This window comes from Onychostoma macrolepis, chromosome 17 (genome assembly GCF_012432095.1).
Source record: "Onychostoma macrolepis isolate SWU-2019 chromosome 17, ASM1243209v1, whole genome shotgun sequence".
Taxonomy (NCBI): Eukaryota; Metazoa; Chordata; class Actinopteri; order Cypriniformes; family Cyprinidae; genus Onychostoma; species Onychostoma macrolepis.
This window is the reverse complement of record NC_081171.1, coordinates 20,826,593-20,849,291: the sequence shown is the minus strand read 5'-3', so window position 1 is coordinate 20,849,291 and position 22,699 is coordinate 20,826,593. Positions and strand designations below refer to the sequence as shown.

At 36.6% G+C, this 22,699-nt stretch overlaps 1 protein-coding gene across 4 annotated transcripts; it reads left to right on the top strand.

The window, feature by feature from the left end:
* The first annotated feature begins 1,149 nt into the window (after positions 1 to 1,149).
* On the top strand, positions 1,150 to 22,044 carry asxl2 (ASXL transcriptional regulator 2). Of its 4 annotated transcripts, none has more exons than XM_058749489.1 (12): positions 1,150 to 1,299; positions 5,413 to 5,495; positions 7,314 to 7,422; positions 8,749 to 8,890; positions 11,131 to 11,249; positions 12,079 to 12,196; positions 12,333 to 12,473; positions 12,551 to 12,711; positions 12,804 to 12,900; positions 13,585 to 13,690; positions 14,025 to 14,661; positions 16,782 to 22,044. In XM_058749489.1, the coding sequence occupies exons 1-12, from the start codon at positions 1,243 to 1,245 to the stop codon at positions 18,645 to 18,647; spliced, it is 3,636 nt and encodes a 1,211-aa protein (XP_058605472.1). In that variant the 5' UTR covers positions 1,150 to 1,242; the 3' UTR covers positions 18,648 to 22,044. The 4 variants fall into 4 exon arrangements, with proteins under 4 accessions (XP_058605472.1, XP_058605473.1, XP_058605476.1 ...); XM_058749490.1 differs by lacking the exon at positions 1,150 to 1,299 and adding an exon at positions 1,310 to 5,230; XM_058749493.1 differs by lacking the exons at positions 1,150 to 1,299; positions 5,413 to 5,495; positions 7,314 to 7,422; positions 8,749 to 8,890 and adding an exon at positions 9,454 to 10,312.
* Positions 22,045 to 22,699: the final 655 nt, after the last annotated feature.

Sequence of the window (22,699 nt, the reverse complement as noted above, 5' to 3'; positions counted from 1 at the left end):
ACTTTGAGATTTGTAACTTTGTAGATCTTTTTATGCCCAAACATACTAACTAAAATTCAAAAAGTGAAAAAGCATAATAATAGGACCCCTTTAAAAATCAAAGTTTACTTAATTCATTTGTGTTAAAACGTAATCATTGACATTAACTAATGGGCAGTGGATCTGTTCCCAGCATGCTTTGCATGGAGTGCAAGTTAGTGTTTGATGTTCAGTTATGTTGAACATTTAGGGTAGTTTCTGTAGTTGTTTTTGAATTTTGTGGTTTGTCCATTATGCTGAAGAGTCTCGCATGTGCTTAGACTGTGGGCAGAAAATATGATAAGAAAATTAATTAAATAAAAAAATAATTTAAAATAAATAATCAAGTTTGTGCCACATAAGAAAATTTAGTTAAAAAAAAAAAAAAGAAGTTTAATTCAAATATACTAGAGTAAATTAATTAGACCTAAAACAACTAAAAATGGTTTGGTCGTGTGGTGTCAACATGGCACCGGTCATGAGGGGGCGATCTGCACTATGTAGAATATTTTTTAAAGACTAATATGAATATTCTTACGAGTCTCGCAAATATGTTACTAATGCCATGTAAACATCATTGGTTTAGCTTGCAAAAAAAAGCACCTTTGAATGCTTGAATGCATCTTTAAACGTGTTCATGTTCCATTAAGTGTCACTATAATGTGCCCATGCAAAGTTGTTTTACAAGAATTCAAAACTGCAGAAACTAGTTTTGTGAAATGTGAAACGCCAGCTTGTATTTTTCTATTAAAATATGCCACTTGGTTTGTATCGCTATTTAGTGCAATGGCATAAATGCATAGAAAAGTAAATATAGAGCTTATAAACCTTTTATATATTAGCCATCTATTGACCACAGTAATTAACTTGTGGAAGTAAAGCTCTTGTTTTAAGTCCACGATTATAAATAGCATCTGTTAAATGCATCGCTTGTCATTTGACCGGTAAAAACACTTTAAACTGATACTATGAGCAAGCATGTGTATCTGTTTTGGAGTTTGAAACGTTTATACAAATGAAACAATGGACAGAGACAAGCCTTTGGTAGGTGGTTTCCCCTAAACTGTCATCGTACAGTAAGATGACGTTTCCCAGAGGGTCACATGATTAGTCTCTTACAGTAAAAACCCAATATGGCAGAGATGGCAGGTCTTGCACGGTAACTAAAGCAACATCAACACTTTCTACAGCACCCGGGTCGATTTTGCGCGACCGGCCGCAGACATGAGGGAAAGACAGAAGAAGAAAAAGGGGAGGACGTGGGCTGAGGCCGCCAAAACGGTAAAACCGAAGACTTCTTGAGCGTTTGTTTAGCTTGTTTTCGCCTTGTGCTCCCACTTGTACAACTGTGTTTATGAGTTCATGACCCGCTGGTGTAGGCAAAGTATTGCGTATGCATTTCGGGGCCTGGTGTCGTTAAAGTGCATTTAGATCCATACACTGCCTAAGCGTGACATAACGCATGTATGAAATGGTTTTCTTCACAATTACGTAGCATTTGGGAAGTTTTGATCCGGGAAGTGATTTCATGAAGCGTTTGTAGCATGATGTTCGTGTCAGTTGCTAGCTCAGGCGCGGCAGCTTAGCGCGCTTAAATACTAGTGACACTTCGCTGCTTAGCCCATTAGCCAGTTAGCTTAGCTCACCTAAACCCGCATAAACAACCCAGTATTGCCATTAACCTCTCGGGGACACAACAATATTACTGTACTTTTGAATTCGTCTGTGTTTTCTGCTGTAAAAGACCATAATCATCGCTCGCTTGAGTATGTTGTGTCGGTAGACACCGCGAGCTTGTCAAACGCAGCTTGTTTACTTATAGACGTCCGTGTTTTTGTAAGATATCTTAAATTAACGGAACTTTCCGCATTGCTGTTGAATATAACTCTAGACCCAGGCTGTAATATGCGACATACGAAGTCGATACACTGTAACTGAACAGTGTGTGTCTTCAAACTGAAGTTCCACGTTTGTTTACAGCTTCTGATTATGCACCTGTTTTGCGAAGCCGATTTGTGAACCAATCTTCAGTCGGATCTTTTCATGAATCGGTTAACCACGAATGCGAATTGTTCTGAATCAAACATTTGGACGTGTGTAACTCTAAAAGTGATCAGCTCACCCACACATGTGTCTATTTCGTAATTAAAGAAAGTTAAAAAGCAGGCTACGTTATAACAGGTTTGCAGTGTGTTCAATTTGGAAGATTACAGTAAATAAGCTAATAATACAACTTAAAGTTGGCATACAATGAGAATGATACATATCTGTTTTATAAATGCGTTTTATATGTCTCATTGGGAACAGTTTATCCATGCATATGTTACATTTTGACCTTGTGCAATCCAAATGCAGTAACTCACTGTTCTTTTTATTATTATTAATCAATCAACAAATAAATGTACAATATAACAGAGTACCAACCAACAGTAGATACAAAAAAACAACAACTCAATCTTATGGAAGAACAACAGTCTTCTCTTTGATGACGTGTCTCCAGTTATTTAGGGGCATTTGCACTACATTGTTTTCAACTAAAAATGGAAAACTTTTGTGCGTTTTGGCTGTTCATTTACACAATGATAAAACAGTTTGGGGGCCTGAAAAATCAAACGGATTTCAAAGTGCAGGTTTTTTAAAAGGATACTCATCATTTTTGTCTAAACTACAAAAATGCAAATTTATAAAAATGGTAACGTCATTCGCATGTGTATTGTGTGTTCAGTTTACAGGTATGTGTGCAAGTGTGTAGTGTTTATTAACAACCTGACATCGGCAACTACCGGTCTGGCATACATAATATAGCATTTAGTTTTCGTGGATCCGTGCGAATGGGGATCGTTTTGACAACGCTGTCATCTGTACACAAAACTTTTAAAAAACACGAAGGAAATCTTTTCAGTTTTTAGTATGTTGTTGTGTAAACACAAAAATTCAAGTGTTCCTCTCCCTCCACTTTTGAGTGCAGCACCTACATCTCAACATGCAATCAATAACCGATGCATAGAACCAAGTCTCCACTTGGTTTTTCTATTTCAATAATCCATTGCACTCAGACGTAAATCACAATACAGAACAAAAGATCTGTTTCTACTTCAGCCATTTCATCATGGCTTCAGTTGGAAAAAACAAACAAACTGTATGAGCCTACAAAAGTCAAAAGTTTTATAACATAAAGAACCTCTTAAACAGTTTTTTGTTTTAAGCAATTATTTTAAGGAACTGTTCGAAAGAACTTGTGAGGTCCACGCACTTGGCCCAAACAAGGTACACAGTAAATTTCCCGGTGTTAAATCAACACTGCTTGGTGTACATATCCCATATGTACACCAAGCAGTGTTGATTTAAAACTGGGGAATTTACTGTGTATCCAATGGTGGATGAAGGTTTCTTGCGTGTTCGGTCTTTTCAACTTGCAAAGTTATTAAATTTAGGTTCAATTCTAATCTGACTCCATTTTATTATGACCTCGAATTTAGGTTGAAATGCAAATTGGTTCGTCTGTTTCTAATTCTTCTTTTTCTGACATTTGATTATTCTAGTTAACTCCTTTATTTTATTACGCGTTCATTAGGAATCTATGTCGCTCAGGGTGTATCAATCCGGCCGATCAGTCTGATCAGTAGTCAGAGGTTATGACTAACTATTTAATCTACTTATCTATTTAGCCTTCACTTAATCTACTTGAGAAAATAATTTCAGAGTAAGTCAGAATAAAATAAAATGTAACAATTTATAATAAATTATAAATTATTTATTATCAGTCAGGTAAATATGTATTGTGCCAATTATACAGCCAATTCAAAGATATCAAATCAATACAAAACATCAAAATCTCAAAGATGAATCTAAGAGTAAGCATACCTGACTTGAAAAAATGCATAGTATGAAGTGTGCGAACACACTTCATCCTATGGGCTCATTCCGGCTATAGAAGGCCCCGATCCTTTTGCAACATTTCCTTAAGTACTTCAGACCAAAACCAACCGAGATGGAGACAGGAACTAACAATTGGAATTTGCATTGATCAAGTAGAGTTATCACCTTTTGGGACAGAAGGTAATTTGCATGAAAGACACTTTCTCTCAGTGGGATGTGTAAACAGATGTATGTTAATACACCGTGTTTGTGTTGTTCATCTCAGAAGTTCAAAGTGTCTGAAGTTCTGTAATTCTTACAAACTCATTATTATTAAATATTAAAGCACACAGACTAATAGCTGTCATTGGTGGGCATTTTTTCATTCAAACTGATCTATATAGTATACAAAAGAGGCTTATGGGGAAACCACAGGTGTACAGGTGTACCACGGTAGAGTTTTGCCTTTATACCTGTTATTTCATACATATTATTATACACTTTACTATAATAAAACTCAATACAGTGGCCACAAAAGACCCCTAAAATGCATTTCTTTGCATTTAATAACAAATATCAAACCCTATTAAAATGCATAAAAAAAAAGAAAATAAAAAAACTTGTGTGAACTTGAAACTGGCTTCATACATCTACCTGCTGTGCAAAAATGTTGCAGAAATGAAAAGTTGTTTCTGAGAAAAGGTCTGACGTCATTTAATTGCAGATGGTGAAATTCATAGATTTGTAAGAGTGATTGAAATGTCCAGTAGGGTTGCTAACTATAACTAAACCCATAAAAAGTCATCATCTGAAATAAAATAAAATATTTAAAAAGGTAAACTTATTTTATTTCTGGATGCATATATTTCTTATTTTCATTTCATTTAAATTGAGGTACTAAAATTAGAAAGAGAAAAAAAAAAAACTTAAAAGACAAAACACAACAAAATTACTACAACTTTATCTAATATTAAATTAAAAACATTAAAAAAAAATCTATAGTAGTACATCAATGATAACAAAATTCAGATTCAGATGTTCAGATACATTATGGTGTGTCTAAGAAACTGGGTTTCATGTAAGCAAATGCATGGATGAATAAATGTACTTTCCTGACCAAAGTAAAGGATGACTGAAATGAATGCAGGACGTGAGATCATGATCAGTGTGACACAGCAGGGGTGAAGCAGCTCTTGGGCCTCCATCCAGCAGCTGACTTCATGTGTGGCTGAAAGCCACAGATCACTTGGAATGTCTGGAGTCCGTTTGCATTTCCCAAACTCTCGAAACACAACCACTTTTGAATGGAACTCTCACCCAAACTAACATGTTTCGCTGACCCAATCAGATGTAGGTCAGTTTCACAGAGAGGGTTGTCTGCTTCGTTGAGGTCAACTAATGATAGAATTCGAAGTCATTACTGTTTAACCAAACCTCCTTTTTAACTGACCATCAGATCAAATTCTTTCTTTCTATGCGGTTGAGTCACTGTGAGTCACTGCTGAATTGTTCTCGTTTCCGTAATACTGTTCACAGGTGCTTGAAAAGTACCCCAACACACCGATGAGTCATAAAGAGATCCTGCAAGTGATTCAGAGAGAAAGGCTTAAGGAGATAAGGTGAGGTCATTTTACAGAGTATTTTTTTTATTATTAAAATAGCAATTTCTTTATCACACACACATTACTACAGATTGTGCAGGTTGCCCCCAGAACTGTACCACATATACATTTTTTTGTTTTATTTATTGTATTTTTTATGTGGCCGCGTATCTAATTTATCTCTTTTACATCTTTTACATATCTCTTTTTTTGTTTCATTTCTCTGTTGTCTTCCAGAAGGTAAGATTATACAGTAGTACATCCTCCCCTCCAACTAACTTAAATCCATTAGCCAATCCCTATGCATGTTATTAACATGTCCTCAGTTGACACAGCATGCAAAGGGACTCCCAAGAGCGAGGACCTAATGGCCGTGACTTTGACCATAGTGCTTGTCCTCAGAAATGGCGAGTGGCTTGTTGTGCTTCTGCCAGATTTGCTCTGAAGATGCTACATAATAGCTATACTAAATAAATGTAACCTCCTTAAGCCTGTTTTATTATCATTGCGATTATTTATTTATTTTTTTAAATACTGTAGACTAAAACTAATCAGTAGTTTTCTTGAGAAGACAAATAGTACAAAACAAAATGTAGAAAATATAACTCGCTTTTGTTCCTTGAAATAAAACTGACATGAAATAAGATTAAATATAAATTGGATGAAAAATTGAAAATTAAAAATGCTGCATTAACAACTAACTGAAATAAGTTCAAGCACTAAATCACTAACTGCAAGTAAATAAAAACTAAAACTGAGCTGTCTAAATTAAACCAAAACTGAATAAAAATAAAAACTAGTGCTGTCAAACTATTAATCGCATCCAAAATAGAAGTTTTTGTTTGCATAATATATGTGTGTGTACTGTGTATATTTATTATGTATATATAAATACACACACATACAGTATATATTTTGGATATATTTACATGTATTTATGTGTCTATATTTATATTTATATAATAATTTTTTAATAAATATATTCAATATATAAACATAACATATTTTTCTGAAATATATACATGCATGTGTGTGTATTTATATATACATAATAAATAAACACAGTACACATACATAATGTAAACAAAAACATTTATTTTGGATGCGATTAATCATTTGACAGCACTAATAAAAACATATTTAACCAAAATGGAATATAAGAATAAAAAACAAATCTAATAAAATGACAAAAGCACAGAACAGAATAACAAAAATTTCAACTAAAATTTAAATAAAAACGGGAAATATAAAAATAATAGCTAGTTTAAAATATTTGTAAAAATATTAAAAATCTAAAAAACAGAGCTTCCTACAATTTACTTAAGTTATTTATTTATTTTTGGCTTTACTTTTACTTTATATTTTCTTTGAAAGATTGCCTTAAAGGTACTGGATTTTAATGCCTGTGTATATTATGTGCCTTGACAATTTCTCCTCAGTAGGTAGCAAAGGATGTATATTAAAATATTATATATAAATGTTTGTAGAAGTTTGCGCTGTAGTATGATTTACCTGAAATTTATGTATTCTGCATTATGCTGCACAGTTACAAATGGAAGACACAGCAAATAACACTTTTAATGTTTTTGTTATGCCAAGATCAAAAGCCAGATATTTTTAGTCTTTTTTTTTTTTGTCATATTCAGTCATTTAGACTTATTGTAATGTTGCATGTTTTCAATATTTTTACATAAAATCATTTTCAATACTTTATTTAAATTTATATTGACATTCATACACAAATATCTGGAAATCAACCGCTGAACTGTGATCTTTGTTGCAGCTTTTCAGTTGTGTGTAGACAGTGATTGATTTCATCAGCTGTTTTTTTTTCAGTGGAACGTCGCCTCTTGCCTGTCTCAATGCCATGCTCCATACAAACTCACGTGGGGAGGAAGGGATCTTCTACAAGGTCCCCGGCAGAATGGGAGTCTATACACTGAAGGTAAACATACTTAACCACTCTCACAAAATAAATGTTTCTTACCTGAGCACAATTCCTGTAGCTCAACGCTGTGTTAGCATCACTACAATCATAGATTTGATTTTCAGAACATACACCGAGTGCAGCATTTGGGTTCTGGAAGTACAGTAAAAACTCAAAAAACACCATTTTCCCCATGAGGAAGGTGATTTTTAACAGTAAATTGTAAACCTTTAAAGACAGAGCTGTTATGAGCTCCAAGGTTATTACTCTATCCCCCGGTTTCACAGACAAGGCTTAAGCCTAGTCCTAGACTAAAATGTAAGTCTGAGCTGTTTCAACTGAAAGAAACTTGCACTGACTGATCTTAAAATATATCAGTGCCTTTGATTTGTCTCAAGATGCATACCAATAATGTTTTTTTTTAGCACGTTCATAAAAATAGCTTAAATGTCCTAATTGAACTTTGATCTAATCCTGCCTTACTCTAAGCCCCGTCTGTGAAACCGGGACTATATGCTTTTATTTAAGCCATCCATTCACATTATTTCAACTTATGTTTAAAATAATCATGTTTAACACCATAATTTGCTGTAAAAAAAAAGAAAAAAAGAACTACATTACCCATGATGCTGTGCAGAAAATTTATCCAATCAGAGTCACGTTGAGCAAATAGTGCCAAAAAAGATATATATATATATACATACATACATACACGCAGTATATCTTAAAACAAAAAATTTATTGTTTCTATAGGGGTAATCAACCGTTTAAAATGATTTATTTCATATTTCACCATTGTTTTTAATTTGATTATGTCATTTGTAATATTTCTTGGGATTGTACTTTTTTCCAAGTTTTTTGTTGTTGTTGGACTTAAAAAAAACAACTTTTTGCTTCAAATAATAGTTTGTAGTGTTGTGGTTCATCTCATAGCTGGTTTGCTTGTCTTATAGCTTATAACGCTTTAACAATGCATTTTTCAAAATCCTTATGGGAAAAATGAGTGGAAAAAATAATCCCAGAACCAACGCGGCTGAAAAAAATGAACACACACTTATTCACAATATGCTGCTGCTAACATGTCTACCATGAATGAAAAGTAAATATAAATGTGGGGTGTCTATTGCTTCAGTTTGTTCATATGGTTCTGCTGACGTGAATATGTACCATACCACTATTATAATTAATGCTCAATTAACGTTTGCGTAACAGGCCACAATTCTCCCAGTGATCTATTAAATGTATTAATTAACATTAACTGTTTGATCAGATTCAAATGAGCTGTTTTAATGGAAATTACTCTTGGGCATGTGATGTGTATGGTTTGTGTTTGTATGTGAGCAGAAAGACATTGGAGACGTGAAGGAACTGTCAGAAGATGCTTCAGAGGACAGCAGTGATAACATGTCTTATACCCGATGCACAGAAAATACCAGCACCACTACCTACAGCAAAGATGGACGCAGAGGAAGGTGGAAGAGGAGAGGTACTACATTTTATGAATCACGAATATAGCTATAATTAGAGCTGTGGTGTGTAATTTTTGCACCCCTAGTGTCACCAAATAGAACTGCAGAATTAATACTAATTTTTAAACAGGTTTCCTGAACATTCCATCTGTCTTGAACCACTGCATCAGAGCAATGCAATTAATGAAATTAAGTGGTACTTCTACTTCTGGGGGGAATTAACATACAGACAGCTTGTGTCTGTATATTAAACTGGGATTTTAACATTTAACATATCATTTCTTACTTAAAATGCATTATACTCTACCATTCAAATGTTTGGGTTTGGTAAGCTTTGAAATAACTTGCTTTTGCTCACCAAGGCTGCATTTTTTTTCTTTTCTTTTTTTTGTGCAAAAATACAGTAAAAAGGTAATATTGTGAAATAATTTGACAATTTAAAGTAATAGTTTTCTATTTTAATATACTTTCAAATGTAACTTTTTTTTATTTATTTTTTTTTTTATAGCAAAACTGAATTTTCAGCATCTTTACTCCAGTCTTCAGCGATCCTTCAGAAATCATTCGCTGATTCACTGCTCAAAAAACATTTCTTATTATTTATGTATATTTATGTTAAAAACAGTTGCGCTGCATAATATTTTTGTGGAAACCATGCATTTTTTTCAGGATGCTTTGATTTAAATAAAGTTCAAAAGAACAGCATTTATTTAAAAATAATGTTTCGTAACATTATGCATGTGTTTACAGAATAAAAATGTGGCCTTGCTTTAATGCATCCTTGCTGAAAAAGTATCCACTACTTTAAAAAAAAAACATTGCTGACCCCAAACTTTTGAACAGCAGTGTACAGTTAAATATTTATTTACAAATATATTAAAATATTAATGCTCTACAGCTTACATACTGTACTGGATAAGCAGGTTAGAAACAAAGACAAAAAGAAAAGGCCATTGCCCTTTATAATTAAACAACTATAAAGTACATTTTAATTCAAGTATAATTTATGGCTGTTTGTTATGACTGTGCCTCTTGAAATATCTCATAGTTGTTTGGTAGAACATTTTTTTTAAGGTTTTCTCCAAAAGTTTTTTAGCGGGTGAAGCTTAAGCAGGTCATAGCAGGTAGCTAATGTATAGCTAATAATAAAGATTTGAAGAAATTTAAAATTGTAGTTAATCAAATCACTGTTAGATATCTTGATTGATGCCATCTGTTGCGGGATGGAGTATGTAGATTACATTATGAACCATGAATGTGTAACTCATACGCTGATGTGTATAAATGACCTCACATCTAAGTTTCGGTTTGCCCGTTCAAGTCAAAATATTCTTTGAATGCAAAACACCCTTTAAACAGGAAATTCTACTTTTTTTTTTTTTTATATATGCCACTTCCTCAAATATATGAGAGAGCAGCAAGAAGCTAACTGAACAAATGTAGGTTTTACCTCAATTCATTTTGCAGAAACTAAGTATTTGAGAATAATGCACTCTAACAGAGTGAATTCATGCAGAACCAAGTACTGTAAGTAAGACTTTCATCTAAATATCCTGGTGAAACTTTGAAGCTGTGGATTGAGAAAATGAAGATTATTGTGTCAGAGAAAAAGAAACTAACTCGGTAAAAACCAGGAAATAATTATTGCTTTAGCAGCATGTTATTTATGGGAGTTGGTTTAATCAAGTGTTCGTCTTTTTTAAAAACAACCATTCTTTAAAAATGTGCTTGGATGACTGTAAAGTTATATTACAGTGAAACACATTATGTTTTCATTTTTAGGGCTTCTGATCTCAGTACATGGTCGTTTTCACATTTTACATTTACTACATATATAAATGTGTTTTTATGTCTTGGCGACTCAAACATTTGTTGTGAATTCTGCAAATTTAAATATGTCACAAAGGAAAGTTATTTATGATTTTATGTATTTATGAATTTATGAATTTATGGTTGTCATGGAACAACATTATAGCAACATCATTTCCAAAAAAACTTTTTTTATATATAATAAACACATATATTTTAATGCTTTTTTAAAAATATAATTTTTTTTAAATATTTCAGAATATAGACTGCACTAATCATGTACTTATATTGTTCTTTTCAATGTATTTGCAAACTGATTGTCTATCTGTATTAAAATGTGAGTGAAATTATGCATATGCCGGTTCAACTGTGTGAGTGAGTATAACTTGTGTTTGTGGTATTGATCTGCAAACATGCAACTAATGTATTGCTTTCCTATCGTTCTCAGTGCCAGCAAAACTGCAATCTCAGCCATCCTCCCCACAGTCTCGCTGTTCATCTCCGTCAGTCTCCAGCAGCAAACTCATATCCCCATCACAGAAACACAGCAAGAAGGCCCTCAAACAGGTACTGCCACTTAACACTTATTATTTCTGCTTATTTATTAGGTTATAAATAATAATTACTGAATAATGAATTTAATATACCATGGTAGATATACCCATGTGGTATCAGTAATGCTTCAAGGGATAGTTCACCCAAAAATTCTGTCATTAATTACTGAATACAAACCTGCAAGACCTTCGTTCATCTTCGGAATGCAAATTAAGATAATATTTATGACCCAGGGTTATTTATGACCCTGCATAGACCGCAACGGAACTACAACGTTCAAGGCCCAGAAAGGTAGTAAAGGTAGTGCGTTGTGATACTGTTGTGAATGGGTGTCGAAAACTGACACTGAAGAGAAACAATTGTTGAATAAAGTCCTTATTTTGGTTTTCTTTGTGCACAAAAATATTGTCGTAGCTTCATAAAATTCAAGTTGAACCACTGATGTCACATGGACTATTTTATCGATGTCCTTACTACGTTTCTGAGTCTTGAAGTGTGTGTCAGTTTCATTGCTGTCTATGGAGGGTCAGAAAGAAAGCTCTCGGAATTCATCAAAAATATCTTAATTTGTGTTTAATTTTTGGGTGAACCCTCCCTTGAAGCATTACTGATACCACATGGATATATCTAGATCTTTATTGAATTACACATTTCTGCTGTTGCACATATATATACACCGTCATATCGCCCCGACCTGCTGTGATATTAACCACTGTTGGCTGGTTTAAGCCTTGAGCAATTGAGACCCCCTGTGCTCTCTGTTTGCAATACAGCAGTGACCTATGTTATGTAAGCTGTGAGTTTATAGACATTCTTGTTTTTTGTCATACTTCATTTATAGGCACTGAAACAGCAGCAGCAGAGGAATCAACGGCGGCAATGTGGAATCCCCAACGCCTCCAGCCCACGACTGCTCCTCAAGACTGTCAAAGACATGGCTCATGACTCCGCCAAATCCTGTACATACATACAGTATTTGATGTTACAGTTTTTCAATGTCAATTTTACTCAAATTAAAGCCTGCTCTTTAGTCGCCACTTCATATTCATATAAATACAAAATGAATATTAAACAGCATGTCTCTGTTTGCTCTAGCCTGGGAGCTGAAACAGACAGAGCGCTGCCCTGCCAGTCCACAGAACTCTACCTCCAGCTCGTCGTCCTCCGTCAAAGCAGATGTGTGCCACACGACTGGTGCCCGGAAGGTGTCTCAGCGCACCAGTAGGCTCAGTGCCAGTGAGTATCATCACAGATCACGGTAATTCGTGTCGGTCCATGAGATGCCGTAACTGATCCCCGCCTTGGATTTTCAGGACAACTGAGGCGTACCAAGTGTGAGATAGATGTTGAGACTCCAGATTCAATCCTTGTCAACACCAACCTGCGAGCGCTCATCAACAAGCACACATTCTCAATGCTGCCTACGGAGTGTCAACAGAAGCTTCTTAAGATGCTGCCAGAGGTCGACCAACAGGTAGCGAAACACAAAAGAACCCTGCGGTGTTGAACATACAGTATGATTTTGTGGATCGTGAATCTCTGATTGTTATTGATGATACTTTGCAGTCTAGTATGGATGGTGCACTGAAGGTGACCAGCTCTGCCTTGAACAATGAGTTCTTCACATCAGCAGCACAGTCTTGGAAGGAGAGGTTGTCAGAGGGTCAGTTGTTGTCCTCAGTGATTTAAAAGTAGTTAAAAGCTTAAATGTGCACAATGTAATTTTGCTTTGCTGGCATTGCTCTTGAACAGCATTGGTTATTGAAATTTAGGTGAAAATATCAGTGTGGATGCAGCATAACACAGAAGCAAATATACTGTAAAAGTATATAAAAATACTCTATGTCAGGGGTGTCAAACTCAGCTCCAACCCTACTTAAACACACCTGATCCAGCTAATCAAGTCCTTCAGGCTTATTTGAAAACTACATGGTTTGTGTGTTGGAGCAGGGTTGGAACTGAACTCTGCAGGGCTGCGGCCCTCCAGGAACTGAGTATGACACCTCTGCTCTATGTGGAGGTGTACTTGTCACCCAGCTTATTCTGCAACCAAAAGTGTCCAATAACGCAGGGGCTACAGAAGTAAAATGAGTAGTATTTAGCAGGTCATGTGATCTCAATGTGGTAGCTGGCATTAGGAGGCAAGGTCCTGTAGAAAAATACAGATTTTTCTAAGCTTCCAATATCACAAGAGTAATTTCAACATTTTTCCAAAGAACTATACATTTCTATAAAAAAGTACAATTCCTTAAGAGTAAACATTTTGCAGTGGAAAAAAGTTACTTGGTGTGCTATATATAAATTTATCTTCAATATTTGTGTGACTTATGCAAGGCTGTATTCTCAGGTGAGTTCACACCAGAGCTGAGACTGAGAATGCGGCAAGAAATTGAGAAGGAAAAAAAAGTGGAGCTTTGGAAGGAGCATTTCTTTGAGAGCTATTATGGTGAACAGTAAGTCAGCCACCACACCTTATGGAAATACTGAAAAAGAAAATCAGAGAGTATGGTCTAGTTCAGGGGTGTCCTATTCTGGAGGGCTCCAACACATCTAAGTTTCTAGTGATCCTGAAGACATTGATTATCTAGCAGGTTTAGGTTTACTTAATTAGAGCTAAAGATGAACTGTAGTAATATGTGGCCCTCCAGGAGCAGGATTGCATGCCCACGAGCCTGAAAATTTATGGAAAATTGGTAAGTGGGTCACTAGTTTATTGTATCATGGGTGATGTTTTGTTTTTGAGGTCCTTGTTCCTAATATTCTGTCTCTTCTTGCTTTTAATTTCAGATCTGGACTGAGCATAGAGGAATCCAGAGAGCTGACAGAGGATAGGAGTGTTCCTGAACCAGCTAAAAGCACGGTCTTATCGGAAAAGCCAGAGGCTGTCAAAGAGTCTCAGAGGGTACACCAGGTTACAGAGGTCATCCACATGGAGTTGAGGTCCAGAGATGTGAAATCAACAGTAACACGTTTCTCGACTGAAGAGCCGGTCAAACCTCCTGCTCCAGAGCAATCACATTTATCCTTAGACACGAGGAAGGATGCACAGGAAGAACTGATTCCGGAGTCCTCTGTTCAAAAAGCAGTGGAGCCTAAACCTGACAGTGAAGAAGCACTGGAAAATGAGATCACATGTAAGACCCCAGCATCTCCTTTGGAAGCAGTAGTCACCTGTTTGAAAGGAAATGAGACATACACGCCTAAAGATGAAAGTCCCATTGGTGAGGCTGGACAAACTGTAATGGAAAGCGATAAGGCTGGATCTCCAGTAACTGCTGCCACATCTGAGCCTCTAAAAAGAAAAGTCTCTAGTGAACAGGATACAGAGCTCAGAACAGAGAAGAAGCCCCGTGTCACTTCATCAGAAGCGTCATCCACAGTGACTGCTAAAGAAAAAGCAGAACAAAGAGTACCTCCTCTCAAAGTAAGTTTTAGGTTTCTTTCATTTGAACAAACCCCTAGCCTTAAATGAATAGTTCACCCAAAAATTTAAATTCTGTCATTAATTACTCGCCCTCATGTTGTTTCAAACCTGTAAGACCTTTGTTCATCTTCAGAAAAAATGAAGATATTTTTGATGAAACCAGAGAGCAACTACCACGTTTAAGGCTCTGAAAGGTATCAAGGACATTGTTAAAATAGTCCATGTGACATCAGTGGTTCAACCTTAATTTTATGAAGCTACGAGAATACTCTTTGTGAGAAAGCAAAAATAACGACTTTATTCAAAATTTCTTGTCTTCCGTGTCAGTCTTCGCTGTGCATTCATGAGAGTACCACGGCATGTGTGTGGTGCTGCTGACACAGTAGCTGGCTTTCTGACGTAGACTTCTGACTAGGGTTGGGTATTGTTTTCGTTTTTTTTCGATACCGGTGCCAAATCGATACTTTTAAAACGGTACCGGTGCCTGAACCGATACTTAAAAATAATAAAAAATAAATAAAAATGACCAATTAATAATTGGATTGGCCATTAGCACTAAACACATGATGTCTTTTTCATTCATACTGGATGCCAGAGGGTGCCCTCTCACAAAAAATCCACATATCCAGTCACAGAAGTAGTGGAACTCATGAAGCTCCAGGAAATCCCCAATATGGACAAATGCATTGCTATGGATGTAACTGAGTGAACAAGATATAAACGTTTTGAATGATAAAACAAATACAATAAACACTCGATTACGACAATGTATAGTTTATCGGTGTTATTCAAGCCATCTCTGGTATTTTCATAATAATTAAGTATATTTATAATCCATTGCTAATCGGTGTATTAGTAGCCTATGGAACATATTTTCTGTCTCATTCTGTGACAAGAAGCTACATCAGATCACAAAAGTAAGCATTTAATGGTGTTGTGGACTAAAAAGGTTATAATGTTCTCTTTTGTTGGACAACAGGTTTAAAAACGTGAATACAAGAGAATTTTAGCTTTAGGCATTTTAATTTAAGAATGTTTAGCTTAGGTAGTTAATGGAGGGTTACCTGCTGCCGTCAGAGCAAATGTAATTTCTGCATTCACGTGTTCCTCGGATGCTCTCATTTCCCGAGTTGTGCTTTTAAGTCGAAATGTGAAACGCTCACGTTACTACAAAGATTTGTTGGACTTGTATTATTAGAGCTTTCTGACTTGAGTTCACATGCATTTCCGGTGATGATGCTTCTTACGTTTGTTTTGGAGAAACAAAGGACAAATATTGAAATCGATCGCTCAGGCATGGTACCGAAATGAGGCACTTAAATCTCCGTTCTGATTCGGTTCTAGTACATACCAGTTACATAGGTACCGGTGCCATATTGGTACTGGGTTTTGGTACCCAACCCTATTTCTGACTCTGGACTTTTTTTAACAATGTCCTTACTACCTTTCTGGGCTTTGAACATATCAGTAGCGTTGCTGTCTATGCAGAGTCAGAAAGCTCTCAGATTTCATCAAACATATCTTAATTTGTGTTCCGAAGATGAACAAAGGTCTTATGGGTTTGGAACAACATGAGGGTGAGTAATTAATGACAGAATTTTCATTTTTGAATGAACTACCCCTTTAAGTATTAAGCAGTGTTGCACACCCTGTCTACGCCAGATGAGAGTAATGGGATTCATCAGAACCTAGTAGAATCATTTGTGCTATTTCCGACATGAATGATAATTGGATTTGGAAAGTTTGCTTTGATGTTTCCTGTGTATACACCTTTAATCTGTTGACAATGGTCACACACAGTGTAGACATGATGTTGCTTGTCGTTTGTTCTACAGTATCTATATGATTGATGTAGGTGTGGATGTTGTAATGTGTAAGTTGTTGAGGAGATGATTTGCTATTGCTTTTCTAAGCAATCAGACTTGTATACAACCAGAACACTCTAGCAATCACCTAGGCATGTTAAAAACACTCAGAACCCTTTAGCAACCACATAGCAATGCCCAGGCAACCACCCAGAGCACCTGATTTTTCCTGCACTATATTCGTTTTTTGACATTAAATGCTGTACTCAGTGAAATTTTCACTCTCATAGTAACACTCAAACTCTTTCTTTGCAGATCCCAGTGTCAAGAATTTTCTCTGCCCCTGCGTCTACTGAGCAGGTATCTCCAAGGACTCCGGTTCCCGTTCCGTTGACACCCCCTAGCATTCGACCTGGTCGCACCGGTGCACGCACTCTAGCTGACATCAAGGCAAAAGCCCATTTAGCACGTGCACAGCGTGCTGCAGCAGCAGCAGCCGGATCGTCTTCCTCAATGGGAACAGGCTCAGTTGGAGGTACCTCGACACCCTCTCCAGCTCGGTCCCTGTCAGAAGATTTTTCACCAGCAAGCAGCAGAAGTCAATCTGTGTCGCCTATAAAGCTAAGCTCTGGATCTCCAGCTCCTGAAGGCACAGTGACTCTCTCACAGACCTCTCCTTCCTCAGGTTCCACTGGACACTCAGACCCTGGTCTTGCACAAGCCTTCAGTGCAAGCCAGGGTTTTTTAAAAGATAATCGCTCTTCAATGGGGTTGCAAGCCACTCTGTGTACGTTGAACCCAACGGGCAATGATCAGCATAACCTCCTCAGTCCTGGGGGGACGCTAGCACCTTCGTGTCAGGCAGGAAACTTGACTGTCTCAAACACAATTGCACAAAACCAGAGACCACAGCAAATACCTTTTTCAGGAGCGTCAGTCACCAAGCCTAGCTCTTCAATCCCAGCAAATAATCCTCTGGTCACCCAGCTTCTTCAAGGTAAAGAGGTTCCCTTAGAAAAGATCCTCCCAAAGCCACTAGCCAAAGTGGAGGTTCAATCGGTGGCCATTTCTTCCATAGATAAAGGGAATCTTGGTACCACCACTGCTGGGTTGAAAACCGATAGCTCAACAAACCAAGAAGATGCCAACAAACTTGGGAACCAAGTTCCTTTTGGCATGCAAGTCAGAAGCATGGACAAGTTGGTAAATGTTGGTACTCAGGACCAGATGCTCCATCCACTAAGGCACAAATGCGAGCAGAAGAACACCAGCTCCAACTCCCAATTCCAGTCCTGTCAGTTAGGTCACCTTGAGGGTAGCCATGACCAGAATATCCATCTAGGCATCTTTGGACGGAAAAGGGTATCCAAGCCAGCTATGACAGGACACTACCTCCTCAACGTGTCCACATATGGTAGAGGATCCGAGAGCAGCAAACGGCCCCACCTATGTAGTAACACAGGCTCTGCCCTCGCCAACCTGAAGAAGGAGAAAATCGAAGCAGAGGAGAGCGTAAAAGAGACGACAGAATCACTTACCATTCACCCGAATTTCCCAAGGGTCAAAGTGGAACAGCAGGGATGTGTCATAAATAAACCAGATGATGGTTTGCCACCCCAACCCTGCTCTGATATAAAGTCTGAATCTCCATCGCGGAGTTGTTTCTCCAGCAAAGACGAAGACAGCACTTCTATTAGAACCAAAGAAACATGCTCAAGAGCGCAGCTTGATATGTGCTGCAGTACACAGGGTAAAACAGAGCCATATCAGTTAGGTGACTGTCACCAACGCACATTCTTGTCTCAGAAAGCCCATAATGGACCTCAGTATGGTGGCACTATCAGCATGTCTGTCCCTCACGCACTGAATCACAGCATGGCTGACACTCCAACTTCTCCCACTGTGTCCTGCAGCGGTGATGGTGAAACGGCTGCTGGAGGTATGATGTCTTTTTCCGTCACCGTCACTGCCATACCTGCCGGTCACCTACTGGATCAGAACAGTCAGGGTGAGACCTCACCTGAGCAAGCCTTCATAGAAACTTCTGGGATAGAGGATGTCCAATCAAAGTGCTACTGTCGGCTGAAGGCCATGATTATGTGCAAGGGATGTGGCGCATTCTGTCATGATGACTGCATTGGTCCATCCAAACTATGTGTCTCGTGTTTGGTGGTACGATAATGGTCATGAGGATAAACTGCGGCTTGTTCATTCGTTCATTCAAAAAGAAGCAGTCACTGCAGTGAGGGTAACAGAAATGTTACGACAGTACAGCAGTGTTCATGTATCCGTTGTCATTTGAGAGGCAAGCTGTTGTGCTGTATGGGGGGAATTCGCTAAGAATGAACTGCGCCCGCTAATAGTGCTGTTTATTTGCACGTACTTTCTGCTTTGTTTTAGCGGACGATACAGGAGTTATGCAAATCAGGTAACATGACCAGCAAGTCAGTTCTGAGTACTTATACAAAGTTCCTTTAAGGCAAGTCGTGTCACTCGGCGGCCATCTTTGAAAAGCCTCTTGGGCGTGCAAGTGCAGCTCCTATCTCTTTGAATGGGGAAACATCAAATTCTCCAAAACTGTTCGCCAAGCTGCGATTTAAATTTCATATTTGAAATCACCAATGAAATCTGACAACAACTGTATCATAAATGTTGTTTATTTTGCTCAAATAGCGTTATAAAAAGCGTATTATTCAGGCTAGATCAGTCAGTGCGCGTGCGCAGTCGTAGGCGCACGTCTCAGTATGCTGACTGTTTCTATAGCAACCAGCTGCAGTGATGTGTTGACTTTACCGATTAGCGATTGGCTCTTTTACTCAGAAGGCGGGGCTTCGTTCGATACAGCAGCCATACTGAGTGTTGCATGTTTTCCCAACTCAAAATTATACGAGTGACACGTCTTGGGTATTCTATAGTCTTTGACTTATAGTAGTTGTGGCGAATGCAGCAGACTACCTTTATCTGGCATGTTTTACTGGGACTGTTTGGCATGGCTGCACTAATGCAATCCAGACTTTGAATCGGCTATTTAAAGTGCCGAAAGTGCTCGACTACACTGTATGTCTGGATATGTACCCATTCTTTTCTCAATCATTTGCGTTTCAGCGCTTTAAGCGCCTGGTTAAACTGGAACGCCACAGGCTTTTGCGCTGAAATGCAGCGTGCAACTATTTAGTGAATTCGCCCCTTTGTTTTTCTTTACAGCACAAACAAATAACACGCTAGAAGATGAGGTATAAAAAAACGTGCAATGCCGAATAATTCTTCCTCTCATTCATTGAGCACCTTGTTTTAGATTCAAGACTCAATATTGAACAGTGGCAATATTTAAGGCTTGTTCTATTTCTGTTCTATTTTTGTAATATAATTTTAGACATTGAAATGAATATACTACTATTTTTGTAGATGTTAAAAATCATGATTCCCCTCCACCCTTCAAATTTCGGATCTTGTACGCATTATTCACACTAGTTTGCTGGATTAGAAACCGATAACATCAACATTTAGTCTCTGCATTACCTGTAAAGCTATTTGTTGGTTGGTTTAAGCCTTTGTGACACAAGCAAAGAACCACACAACTGAAATACCAATTACTGCAGAATTACTGTGAATATGTAAACCTAATACATTAACCTGCCTTGTTACTAGGTTTATATGGTACTGTTCAAAGTTATTTATAGGATAGAAGGGAGTTTTGTCAAATTAGTTAACAGGCTAGCACTTCTCTTAGTTCGGTGGGTTTTACACGAGAGAAGAATGTAAGAACAGGTTTATACTGATAATGGCAATAATTTGTATATTTACAATATTTATAAAATTAAGAGCATTAGTCCCTTACATCTCATTTTGTTCAGAAAAAAAAAGGATTTATTAGGGTTGCACTTTTTTATGTTCAGAAAATGACTTTGCTCTAAAAAAATAACGATTTGTAAGAATTAAAGCACTTCTTAAACAATCTAATGCACCCTCTCAGGAGCAAAACCAGGTCTTAATCATTTCAATAGCCTGTGTCGAATCATTTGAGTTGTTTACGTCACACAAGTGACATTGCCTCTAATTGGAATAGCAGATACTCTGTAACCTTAGTTTTTAGGGATAGGAAAATAATGCAGAGTATCAACAGCAAAACTATATGAGCAATGAAGTTAAACACTCAGAAGGGAGATTTTATGAAGATTTTTGTTGTTTTGTTTAGTATTGTAAATACTGACTTTCTTTTAGATGTACAAAACCTTCTACAAAGCATCTTGCCTAAACATATCCGATTGTCTCTGATAACTAAAGGTTTTTTTTTTTTTTTTGTGAAATACTGTCCAACACATCATAATTTTAATCATGTTTCAACATTAAATGTCGTGGCTCAGTTTCTGTCCTGAAACAATTCTGCTAAACAGATAAATTTTGATACCAATAGTTCTATGTATGTTAGAAAAAAAAAAAACCTGTTGCATCTTTGAATTAGGCTTTTTTAAATCATCTGCCTTCCAGGCAATAGAAATATAAAAGAATTTTAGAAAGGATTTGCTTGGTAATATACCAAAGTCGATTTATGGGGACTAGATAATCAGATTTTGTTTTTAATGTCTTGTCTAGTTAAGCAAAGTAATATATTTTAAGTAATATATTTTAATAAAAAGAAGTCTATTTACAAATCATTTTACAAAATGTTTAAGAAACAGGGTATTTACTATATCTTTATATTGGCTGTCTCATTTTGGTATACCTGTGTCTAAGGTGTACATAAACTTTTTACACAATTTTTTCGTACCAGGGCCCTTGTGATCTGTTGATATTTTTGTGTGGCTAGTTTTGCCTGCAATGAATTGATGTGTCCTCACAGTGAATTTTTAATTGACTAATAATATCTGTGTGAAACTTGCAGCTCACTTTATTGATTACTGAAAGTCTAGCTTTTTACAGAAAAAAATCCGTCAGGTTATAGTGTTTGTGTTGTATGAATAAAATTAACAAGCATGGTGGTTGGGTCGTGCTGAATGTCTTTGGGTGTGAGGTTGTTTCAAGGTAACTGGCTTTCATTGACTTTTGTCAAACTGTCGCTTTCATTTACATATATACATATGCAGCATTTAAACATACAAGAGACTCATAGAATATAACTGTGATACCTCCATTGTACTTTATATCAGGCCTTAGAACCGATTTGAATAAAAACAAACAAAACAAATGATGTTTGGGTTAACTTCCAGTTCTTGAAAATGTTTTAATTTGTCAGAGCTAAACGACAGCGTTTGACTGTTGTTAGTTATTTACTGCTTTCATTTCCTTTGATAGAGTTGCAACGCATGACTTACCACTGCCTCTATCGCCAACCTTATATGCCTGTGACATTTTACCAAACACTTGGATTTTTAATTCATGAGGCAATGTTTTCCCCTGAAATGATATGACTTCTAGTGCAGGAGGTGGTATACCAGAACTTAAGAGTGGCTTCCACAGTGTGTGTTATTTCATGTTTTAATGTAAAATAAAGGTGAATGTAATATAGTAATTGTAATCAGCACTTGTAAGCAAAGTGTATTTTATCAAGAAACAATATGAATAAAATGCAGTAAAACGATTGCAGTGAAGGGTTATTTTTTAATTCCTTGGTTTCAATTATTTAAACATTAAGGAACTTTTACTACATATTAAAATATCAAGAGCACAAACTTTCACTTAATTTTTTTTTTAACAATGAATTTAATTCAAGTGTGATTTTCACCATGACAGAATGTTGCTATGCAACAACAATAGTGATCCGCTGTGGGCTGTTCGTGAAAAGGTGAACAGGTGTTCGCGTCATAACTGAATTTTTAAGCAGTGAAATGCTGTATTGACCATTCAGAAGCCAGGACTGGAACTATATGGTAAGGTAATTGCATGTCATTATCATCAAAAAATACACAGTTTGAAGGTGGCATTAATAATATTAATATTGCATTAATAATATAGTATTAGAATTTGAATCTCTTTATTACCCAGCAAGCATGCAAAGGCATATGACTTGGTGCATTTAAGACTGCACCGATATGTGTGCTAAAATTGTGTTCAATTTTTATACCTGGATTAGATTAATTTTATTCTGTTCTGTTTGCCTTCCACCAAAATACAAAGAAGTGCAATTTAAAATGATGCATTTACCCATAATTTAAGGAATGTCTAAGATGAAAAAATTTCATGTGGATTCAAACACTTGCCAAATTTGTAATAATGATATTGAAACTGTTGAGTAT